Consider the following 11,306-nt stretch of genomic DNA (forward strand, 5'->3'; position numbering starts at 1 on the left):
CCCCTGGGGGGGGTCGACACTGCAATCCCTTCTCCTCCATTCTCCTCTCGGGATTTTGAGCAGGCATGCACACATGTCTGGCATGAGTTTTAAGCAGTCAAGTCCAGACTCAAACTGCAGTCATCTACATGGGAGTCCAGCGATAACAACCATTATGCCATCTGCTGATCCCTCAAGTATTCTATTTCTAAAAATTTGCTAGAGGGTGTGTGCGCTCACTGGAAAGAGACAGAAAGACAGGAAAATGAGAAGATAACCTCCCCAGGAGAGATGGTCACTCTGCAGTCCCTTCATCTCCATTCTGTTGAGATTTCAGGCACACACTCATACATGGCATGTTTTTCAAGTTGCCGGATTTGGGACTCAAACCATGCAGTCGGCCATGTGGGATCCAGCTGCCTTGATCATTATGACACTAGGTGACCCATATCAAGTATTCTTTAAATAAGTTCCACTTGTTTTTGGAAGGACTAGATACTTGGCTTGAGTCGATGGGTAAATGAGGACTGTATATAGATGTTGACTACAGTATTAATTACCATTTGCTCTGGGCTACAGTTTCAGCTAAGGATTTTTTCATATATTACCTCATTTTGGCCTCATGTCTGTGCTAAGAGATTTGTATTATATTTTGATCTACAGTTACAGTTTATTAGTGAAACCTTCAGACTTTAAAACTTCACCTAATTTCTCCAGTTGGGAATGTCCTCTCTCTCTCTCTCTCTCTCTCTTTTTTTTTTAAAGTTTTTTACTGTAGGGACCTTATGCTTTCAGAGACAGGATTGGTTGGGGGGTGAGAAGTCACACTGCAACCCCTTCTCCATTATCCTCTAAGGATTTGGGGCACAAATGCATATAAACCTGGCATGATTTTCAAGCTGCTGGGTTTAAGACTCAACCTGTGCAGCTGGCCATGTGGGATCCAGCCATATTAACACCAACTGCTAATCCTGGTTTTCTAATTCCTGTCTCATTCCAGAGCCTATGATCTCGCTACCTCCCTATCATCTTGCTTCTTTGAGCCTTTCTTTCTCTATGCTGGGCTATAAGGCTGCAGGGTGGGGAGAGGCCTTTTTCTATTTGTATGGTTATGGGATCTGCAGATTCCTTTTGGAAAATTACGGGCCTGCTTTTTAAATGGGTGGATTGTACTGTTAACAATCTGTTACTCTTTCAGTTTGAGCTACTGAAGCATCAGAAACTCAAGGACCAGAATATCTTTGTCTCCCAAACCAGACTCTGCCTGCACAATCTCCCAAAGGCCGTGGATGACACACAGCTCAGAAAGCTGCTGCTGACTGCCACTAAAGGGGAGAAAGGTGTGCGCATCAAGGAGGTGAGGGCTGGTCCTGCCATTCAGCACTTCCGTCCTCATCCTGGGTCAGACTGGGCCTTTATTTCAGGCTGTGGTACCAGCATGCTAGTGCATTTCATTTGCATACATTGTCAGCATGCGAGGCTGAGTTTGGAAGTTTACTTGGTTTTGTTTTTTCTTGATCTAAGAACTGTCTTTCATATTTGACCAAATTGCAGCAGAATGTGGGAAGTCTCTGACCTCATAAATTAATTTAGCACACATTTATTACATACCTGCTGTGTGCTCAGCATCATTTGAGGTGCTGAAATGTGGATTTTCTTGCAGAAAAGATCATCTGTGTGGTTTGCTCTTTAGGGGTAGTTTTCCTACCAATTAAGCTCTTACCTAGGGAGAGAGTCCTCAGTGTGCCGTGGTGAGCACAGGGAGCCAGGTGGGTCTTCAGCAGTTGACTTAGAAAATCCGGATTTACACCAAGGCTTGGTTGAGTCTGTGTGAGTACACAATCTCTTCTGCCCACAGCTCCCTTTGCGTGGCTCTGTCGTAGCACTGACAATTGCACCAGCCTGAAATGTCTGTCAGTCGCATCCTCTATCCAGGCTAAGCTCTTTGAGGGCCCGCATTACCTTGTTTCCCCTATTCCTTGACATAGAGCCTGGCAGGTAATAATCTGCCAGTCAGAATTTACTGAACAAGTAGTAGTGTTAGTATTTTGGGTCTGCCTGTTCTGTTTAATTAAAAGCTGCTTCAAAGTGTATATACACATTCAAAACCTGTTATAATTCAGAGAAATTTGAGTGTGTTCTTTACTATTTGCATTATATTGAATTTTTCTCCTCATTCTTACATATGTGTAAGTATAGTATCTCAGCAAGGTGAGTGGCTTGAGGGCAAGAACCTCATGTTGCATCTCTTGATTCCCTTACAATGCATGACAGTTCTAGAACAGATATTCAGCATATGTCAAATGTAGCATTCAAGTGTCCCTAGTATGTAGACTCTTCCATTACATTACAAAAACACCTTCCAGAGGTAACAGCTTTTGGGAAAATGGCATTTTCCCAAAATATACTACCATACCTTGATGCCCCAGGTTGCCTGTTACATTTATTTATTTGTTTATTTATTTATTTATTTTTTGAGAGAGGTTTTTGCTACAGGGCATGTGTGCTCGCCAGAAAGACAGAGACAAAGGGACAGAAAGCAAGAAATCACCTTCTGGGGAGATGGCCATGCCGCAATCCCTTCTCCTCCAGTCTCCTCTTGGGTTCTTGGGCATGCACGCACACGAGCCCAGAGTGAATTTAAGCCACCAAGTCTGGGACTCAAACCGCAGTTGACTACATGGGAGTCCAGTGACATAGCCATTACACCGTCTGCTGGTCCCGCCTGTTACATTTATTTACAGATTAGAGAAGAGTCACACCAGAGAGGATCTGAGCTCCTAGCAAAGAGAGCTGAAGGTTCTCCTGTATTTCTGAGGCCGTGTGTGGAACAGGCTGTCTCATGCCTTATGTTTCTTTCTTATCTAGAGCCATCAGGCCTTTTTCAGTGGTTGTCTTCCTGAGGGCCTTCTTCAGTGATTAGATCTATGGACAATATTTCTATTTTTTGAGAGAGGTTTTTGCTACAGGGCATGTGTGCTCGCCAGAAAGACAGAGACAAAGGGACAGAAAGCAAGAAATCACCTTCTGGGGAGATGGCCATGCCGCAATCCCTTCTCCTCCAGTCTCCTCTTGGGTTCTTGGGCATGCACGCACACGAGCCCAGAGTGAATTTAAGCCACCAAGTCTGGGACTCAAACCGCAGTTGACTACATGGGAGTCCAGTGACATAGCCATTACGCCGTCTGCTGGTCCCGCCTGTTACATTTATTTACAGATTAGAGAAGAGTCACACCAGAGAGGATCTGAGCTCCTAGCAAAGAGAGCTGAAGGTTCTCCTGTATTTCTGAGGCCGTGTGTGGAACAGGCTGTCTCATGCCTTATGTTTCTTTCTTATCTAGAGCCATCAGGCCTTTTTCAGTGGTTGTCTTCCTGAGGGCCTTCTTCAGTGATTAGATCTATGGACAATATTTCATCCTTAGTGACAATGTCTCATACAACTTAAGAGTATCATGCACTCCCAGCTCATGTGTAATGTGAATAGTTAGCTGTTAGAACTTTTCCTTGCATTTTAGTTTATTTGCATGTTTATTTGTAGGTCTATGTTGATATCTATAAACTTTTTTTTTTTTTTTGAGAGGTTTTTGCTATAGGGCGTATGCATTCGCCAAACAGAGAGAGACAGAGAGACAGAAAGCAAGAAATCACCCCTCAGGGGTGATGGCCATGCCACAATCCCTTCTCCTCCATTCTCCTCTTGGGATCTTGGGCACGCACGCACACACGCCCAGCATGAGTTTTAAACCACCGGGTCTGGGACGCGAACCGCGTTCGACTACATGGGAGTCCAGCGACATAGCCATTACGCTAACTGCTGGTCCCTGTGTCTATAAACTCTTCAAAAGCAAGGAAGTATCTGTCTAATCTGAGGTGTGCTTTCCATTATCATTATAAGGCAAGCAGAGATAAGTGTTACTCCTTTATAACAGTTCATGGTGGTGTAAATGATTCTATTTCAGTAACCTGATTTCTTTTTTGGGGGGGGAGGGTAGTGGTTTGCCATAGGGCACATATGCTCACCAGAGAGGGATAGAGACAGACAGAGGAAAGTGAGAAATTACCTCCTGGGGGTTGGCTATGCTGTAATACCTTCTCTATTTTTCTCTCAGGATTTTGGACATGCATGCATGTGTGCCCAGAATGACTTTTAAGCCACAAGGTCTGAGACTTGAACCGTGGTTGGCCATGTGGGAGTCCAGTGCCTTACCCACCACACCACATGGCGATCCCAGTAACATCATTTCTTATAGAATCAGTTAAACCACTTCATGTTGGAGAATGCTTCCTATCTGAAATTACCATTCTTTTTTCGTGTTCTACTCATAGTGTCGAGTGATGCGAGACCTTAAAGGAGTGCATGGGAAAGTGAAGGGTCAGTCCCTGGGCTATGCCTTTGCAGAGTTCCAGGAGCATGAGCATGCCCTGCGAGCCCTCCGCCACATCAACAACAATCCAGAAATATTCGGGCCTCAGAAGGTGAGCCTCTCCTCCAGGGAAGCCTGTTTCCCTGAAGGCCACGTATAGAAACAGGTCTTCTTCATGTCCAGTGTCCCATTTCAATGTTGGGAAAGGTTCCAGGTAGATGGAGGTGGGGCGTAATGCTTCACCCAGTGGTGATTCGAGGTGATAAGATGATTAGAAGGAATGCTGTAAGTTGGATGAACTGGCAGAAGAAATAGCCTCTGGTATAAAAAGAAAAAAAAAGTGTGGGTTGGGGGGACAACTGAGTTCATTTCACTTATAGGCGAAGAAGTCTAATGAATGGTATTATCTCCCTTTGCCATAGAGACCAATAGTGGAGTTCTCTTTGGAAGATCGAAGGAAACTTAAAATGAAGGAACAAAGGATTCAGCGGAGCCTGGTACTGAATCTAAATCCTTTTTCTGTTTGTTTTGAAAGTCATAAACTCATCTGTCTTGTTCAGTGTGGGCTTCTATTCCCATAGAGAAGTTCTCTGCCTTCTTAGGTTTTCCCATTACCCTTCACTCTTGGTTCCCTACGACTCTCCAGGCCTCTTCCTCCTCTGCTGGCCCATCTGTGATAGTGCCACAGGAGAAGGGAGAGGAAGGAGCGAGAGGCAGCAGACCCGTGCTGTTACCAGCCAGCAGTTCTCTAGGGTTTGGTGTTGGCACCTGCGAAAACTAATGGGCGAGGTTAAGGTTTTACATTTGACCCATAGATTTCAGCCATTTTCTTTCATAATTCTTTTTTCTTCTTAGATGGCTCCAAAAGTGAGATGCTTGATATTTTAGTACAGTTTATTGGGTCATTGGGAAAGTCGTGACACATTTTTGCATAGAAAAACAGAAAAATATGTCACGACTTTTCCGACGACCTAATAGCATGGTATAGAAGGAAGAGGAGGGACTTTGGGAATAGGCAGACTCGTGTTCAGACACTGGCTTTGCTCCTTTCGTGCTACGTGGTCCTTGGCAGGTCCTTACCTGCCTGAAGTTGAGTTTGTAAAACGAGCCATCAGCATCTGCCTCACCTGTCTGGAGAGGGTCGAGTGAGATAGTCCATGTTATCTAGCGTGCGACACAGTCATCATCCAGTCAGTACTCATTGTTTTATTCATCGTTACCCAGGATCTAGTGGACTAGATGCTGCTTCTTTCACATTGCCATAGGGTAGTGTATGCTTTCCAGAGAGAGGCAGGTAGAGAGAGGTGGACAGCACCCCCTAAGAGTCATACTCAATCCCTTCTCTTCGCTCTCTCCCTCCTGTCAGAGTTTTGAAAACACACACACACACACACACACACACACAAGTTCCCAGCGTGTTTTCCAGGCTGCTGGGTTGGGGATTCAAACCGCAGGTGTGGCCATATGGGATCTAGCTACGTTAACCAGCAGGCCAAAGCTTGCCCCACCACATTCATTATGCCTTCCTTCCCATGGCATCTTTTCCTTGTCTTCTTTATTTATTTATTTTCAAATGCTCTTTTTTCTTTAGGTAGATCTCGGTTTCTGACCTATATTACTTTCCTTCTCTCTGAAGAACTTTATTTGGTATTTCTTGCAAGGCAGGTCTACTGATAACAAATTCCCTCAAGTTTTGTTTGTTAGAGAAAGTCTATATTTTTCCTGTACTTTTGAGAAATAATTTCATAGAATACACAACTCCAGGTTGGTGATTTTTGTTTTTTTCTTTTAAAACTTTAGATATCTCAGCCCATTCTTTTCTTGCTTACACGGTTTCTGAAGGGAAATCTAATGTAATTTGATCTTTGTTCCTCTAGGGAAGATATTTTTCCCCCTCTGGTTTAATTTTCCATAGTTAAGACTATGATATGGTTGAGTTTTTGTTTCTGTTTTTTTTTTTTTTTTTTCCCAAGACAGTGTGTGTGGTCACCAGAGGGCTGGGGGTTGTGAGTGAGAAAGCACCCCCCAGGAGCTTAGTCACACTGCAGTCCCTTCTCCATCTCTCCTCCTTTCAGAATTTTGGGCATGAATGCACACACACCGGGTGTAGTTTTGAAGTTGCTGGGTCTGGGACTTGAATTGTGCAGTTAGCCATGTGAGATCCAGCTCCCTGTTCATGTCACAGAGAAGATAATGGCTGCTCCCTGTGTCCTGCCTAGTAACTACCTCTTGCTGTGTCAAGTTGGTGAACCACTGTATTCACTTTCTGTAGTCTCCCAACTATGGGGGAAGAGTTCCCTTCCTTTTCCCAAGTTTACATAAAGCTCTTCTGCTGAGTATTTCCAGCAAACAGACCTTACCCAGAAACCAGATGGCAGTTTCTTATTTTATGCAGCAAAAAATGAGAACCAAGCATGCAACTGCTGAGCCCCAGAAGGAGCGACTAGAGCCCGGAAAAGACCAGCACCAGAAGGCAGCTCCAGACCATACACGGCAGCAGAGCAAGGCCGCCCCAGGGCAGAAGGGGAAAGCGGGCTCTGCCTCCTGGACAGGATTCCAGACCAAGGCCGAAGTGGAGCAGGTCGAACTGCCTGATGGGAAGAAGAGAAGAAAGGTCCTGGCACTCCCCTCTCACCGCGGACCGAAAATCAGGTGAGATGCAGGAGGTGGCGTAGAACAGTGCAGAGCTTCTCAGTGGTTTGCTTTTGTTTAGCTTTTCCTCACCTTGTGGCATGTGTTTGAACAAGAAATGCTTGGTATAGTGCCAGTCCCAAGTGGAGGGTTCACATACAAGTCCCTACACCATCAGAGATGGTACTCTTGGATCAAAGGACAGAGGGGACCTCAGAGCAGCCTGCCTGGGCAGGCTTTCGTACCATTTTTACCTGTTTTAAAGTGCTTCCTCCTGTCCAGATGACTGTCTGTGTCAGCCAAGGCCACGTACTTGAAAGTCAGTGTAGTTGCTGTTTGGAGCAGTAGATTAGTGCTTTGTACAACGGTAGACCTTTATGAAATACCTGTTAAATAAGTGGAGTTTTAAGCAAAAGTAACCCTAAAAACCACCAGCAAAAAAAAACAGAAAGTAGACGAATGTTGAGCCTTAGAATAGTCATGTCCCTTTAAAATGTTTAAGAATTATGAATGTTATTTTCTCTTTATTTGTATAGAGTGCATGCATGTATGTGTGAGAGAGAGAGAGAGAAAAGAGACGAGCACCCTTCACAGGGTCTGACTATGCCACTCTCCCCTTCCTCTACTCCTCCAGCCTGTCAGGTCCTAGACATTGTTATTCGTGCATATTCTGTTTCAAGCTGACTGGGCTGGGGATTCTAATCACAGTAGCCATGTGGGATCTGGCTTCTACTGAGCAGCACATTAACAGTGTGTCCGTGAGCTGCCCCTCCCTTTTTAGAACGACTTATCATGAACTTAGAAAGAACCAGTGTATGTGGGCCAGGCTTGTGGCCTCATGGTTAAGGAAGTCAGATCCTATGTGGCCGACTATGTAGTTCAAACTCCAGCCCCAGTGGCTTGAAAAACATGCCAGACACACTCGTATGTGCCTAAAATCCTGACAGGATGGAGAATTGGAGAAAAAGGGATTGTGGTATGACCATGACCCACGAGGAGGTGCTTTCTCACTTTCCTTTTCTCGTTCTCTCTGGCCAGCACATGTGCCCTTTGGCACAGTTTTAAAAAGAAAGAGAGAAGGGAGGACCATTGTACAAAAATAATTTTAGGACCAGCAGGTGACGTGGTGGTTAAGGTGGTGGACTCCCACATAGTGACAGTGGTTTGAGTCCCTAACCTGGTGGTTTCCTTTCTCACTGTCCCTCCATCTCTCTCTGTCTTTCTCTGATCAGATTAAAGAATACTACTAATAATAAATAAAATGTAATATATAATTTTTAAAAATTATTTTATTTAACTTTATTTATTATTATTATCATTATTATTTTCCAGTTTGATCAGAGAGAGACAGAGAGAGAGAGAGGAAGTGAGAAAGCAAGCCACCAGGTCCGAGACTTGAACCGTGGTTGGCCATGTGGGAGTCCACCTTTAACCACCATGAAAAACTTTATCTGTAGAGCTGAGAGAACCTAGGGGTTCCAAGGAGAGGAAGGACTCAAAGTGATATTAACTTGGCCATTTTATTCCAGGTTGCGGGACAAAGGCAAAGTGAAGTCCCTCCCTCCCAAAAAGCCGAAGTCCCAGATAAACCAGTGGAAGCAGGAGAAACAGCAGTTACCTTCCAAGCAGGTGAGTCCTGCAGGGCACATTGCTTTGGTGTGGCGAGGCTCTGCTGGGCTGGCAACCTTTGACCCTTGGTTAGAAGATCAGAAAAGGACTTCTGGGTAGTGGCCATGTGCAGGACTGTACCTTTGTAGAGGTGCCCAGTCTTAAAGCAGAGAAGAAAAATGAACCCACATGTATCTGTTACTTTTTACTAATTCCCCGTACATGCTTTTCCCCCACTAGAATATATTACAGCAGAGGCCACTTCATGTGTAAACACACCTCATGAGAAAATGGTTACATAGCTCAGGAAAACCTCAGAGTGCATTGCTAGTACGCCCTACTGTGCCTAACACACACATGTACACAATGCCATTATATCTGAAATTAATAAGGAGCCTTTAATATCGTCTAATGTGTTGCTCATATTAAAATTTCCCCAATTGTCTCAAAAATGTTTTTGTTTAGTTAGTGCAAATCAGGATACAAACCAAGTTCACATATTATGCTTTGTCTTGATCCTTTTTTTTTTTTTTTGAGAGAGAGATTTTTCCTATTGGGTGTTTTTCTTTTTTTGAGAGATTTTTGTATAGTGTGTGTGTGCTTGCTAGAGAGACAAACAGAAAGCGAAAAATCACCCCCTGCCCCAGGGTGGATGGCCACGCCACAGTCTCTTCTCCCTTCTCTTCTAGGGCTTTTGGACAGGCACACACATGCGCCTAGTGTGAGTTTTAAGCCACCAGGTCCAGGACTCCAACCGTGGTCAACTACGTGGGAGTCCAGCAACATAACCATTTTGGTCCCAAGTCTTAATATTTTTAAAAATCTTTTTTATTCTATACTATCTTGTCTTTCTTTACCACCCTACTTTTTTCATATTTTTAATTTAAGAAGCCAGGTCATTTGCTCATTTATTTTGCAATCAGCTGATTACTTCCTTGAGATGTTCCTTAACTTGTTCAGGTGGCACTCCATATGGCTTGTCAGCTTGCTTGGAGGCTTGATTGAGTTCAGTTTTCTTGACAAGGGTATTTCACAGGTGGTCCCATGTCGCCGTGCATCACAGAGGCACATAATGTCTGGGAGCCCGTGTGGAGCAATGCACTGCATTTAGGGATCGTCTACTTTCTCCCTCCAGTGATAAAGCCCCCCATCAGCCTTTTGCTTTTGTTGTTTAAGTAACCATTGGTGCATGTAATCTAAATATTCATCATTTATAGGTTGCAGAATGGTGGTTTTTCAAATTCTGTCAATATTTTTGTGTCTTTAAATAAATTTCTAGAAAGAGAACTTATTTCTTGTCAACTATTTGGTTACCATGAAATACCATTTCCATAGGAATAGCAGGATGAATACTTTTTTTTCCTCTCTCTGTTTCCAGAGTAATGAGCTATTTCCCTACCAACTTCCGTGGTGACCAATAAGATTTTTTAGTATTAGTATTTAGTAGTAAGAATTTTAGTATTACTAAAAAATTCTGAGTTTTCGCATATTTGATATGCTTTAATCAAATGCAGTTCTTTTTTTTTTTTTTTTCTTTTGAGAGATTTTTGCTATAGGGTGCATGTGCTTGCCAGAGAGAAAAAAGTGAAAAATCACCCCCTGGGGGTATGGCCACACTGCAACCCTTTCATCTCATTCTTTCCTTGGGATTTGGAGCATGCACACACGTGCGTGGTGTGAGGTTTAAGATGCCGAGGTCAGGACTTGAACCACGTTTGACTATGTGGGAGTCCGGCAACATAATGATTACACTATCTGCTGGTCCCTCAAATATAGTTCTTTGCTTTTTCTTTTTTCTTTATCTTTTTTTTTTTTTTTTGGAGAGGTTTTTGCTATAGGACATGTGCACTTACCAGAAAGACAGACAGAGACAGAGAGACAAAAAGTGAGAAATCATCCCCCGGGGGGGATGGCCATGCCGCAGTCCCTTCTCCATTCTCCTCTCGGGATCTTGGGCATGCATACACATGTGGCCGACATGAGTTTAAGCCACTGGGTTTGGAACTCAAACTGCAGTTGACTACATGGGAGTCTAGTCCAGTGACATAGCCATTATGCTAACTGCTGGTCCCCCCTCCCCTTTTTTATAATTATTTTATTTAACTTTATTTATTTTAATATGACGAGAGTGAGAGTGAAAGTGAGAAAACAAGCCACCAGATCTGGGACTCAAACCACAGTCAGCCATGTAGAGTCCAGCATCCTTAACCACCATATCACCTGCTGGCCCCAGCAGTTCTTATTCTATAATGTTTTAGGGTATCAGAAGCCCCTTCAGGTTGGCTCCTGAGTCCTGTGTCACAATCTCATTTGTCTTTGGTCATGTCCTTGCTTTCTAGTACAACAAGATATTCCAGGCTCATCTTGTTTACTGTTTCCCAGTTCTTGCGTTATTAGTCATTTTTACATGGATCCCTATCTAGTTGCTTTTAGAACATGGTGGTCTCACATTCTTGAATATTTGAGGTCAACATTTCTTCTACCTTCCCTGAGTTCCTTTCCTTTGAGAGTAAAAGAAGTATTAACTTCCCCTCCTGCTTGAATTCTGTCTCTGGGAGATTCCTTACCTATACTTTATTACATAATAGAGCTCAGTCTCTGAAACCCCATATGCATTATACTTGGTGAGGGAATGAGCAAAAAAAAATGTCCACATTCAGCCAACTCATGATGTTGAGATTCAAGTGACCATTTGGTAACTGGTGTGAGAGTCCTGGAATGCCG

General features: G+C 43.7%; 1 protein-coding gene across 2 annotated transcripts in view; it reads left to right on the forward strand.

Moving 5' to 3' along the window:
- The window catches only part of RBM28 (RNA binding motif protein 28), a 40,919-nt gene that overhangs the window by 27,523 nt on the left and 2,090 nt on the right, over nucleotides 1-11,306 (forward strand). For both annotated transcript variants that reach the window (XM_006146861.3, XM_006146860.3), the window contains exons 14-18: nucleotides 1,178-1,336; nucleotides 4,306-4,455; nucleotides 4,766-4,840; nucleotides 6,739-6,995; nucleotides 8,504-8,603. In XM_006146861.3, the coding sequence (XP_006146923.1) occupies nucleotides 1,178-1,336; nucleotides 4,306-4,455; nucleotides 4,766-4,840; nucleotides 6,739-6,995; nucleotides 8,504-8,603 (741 nt within the window). The remainder of the gene's footprint in view (nucleotides 1-1,177; nucleotides 1,337-4,305; nucleotides 4,456-4,765; nucleotides 4,841-6,738; nucleotides 6,996-8,503; nucleotides 8,604-11,306) is intronic.

The sequence above is a fragment of the Tupaia chinensis genome, unplaced genomic scaffold (assembly GCF_000334495.1).
Source record: "Tupaia chinensis unplaced genomic scaffold, TupChi_1.0 Scaffold000192_1, whole genome shotgun sequence".
NCBI classification, from domain to species: domain Eukaryota; kingdom Metazoa; phylum Chordata; class Mammalia; order Scandentia; family Tupaiidae; genus Tupaia; species Tupaia belangeri.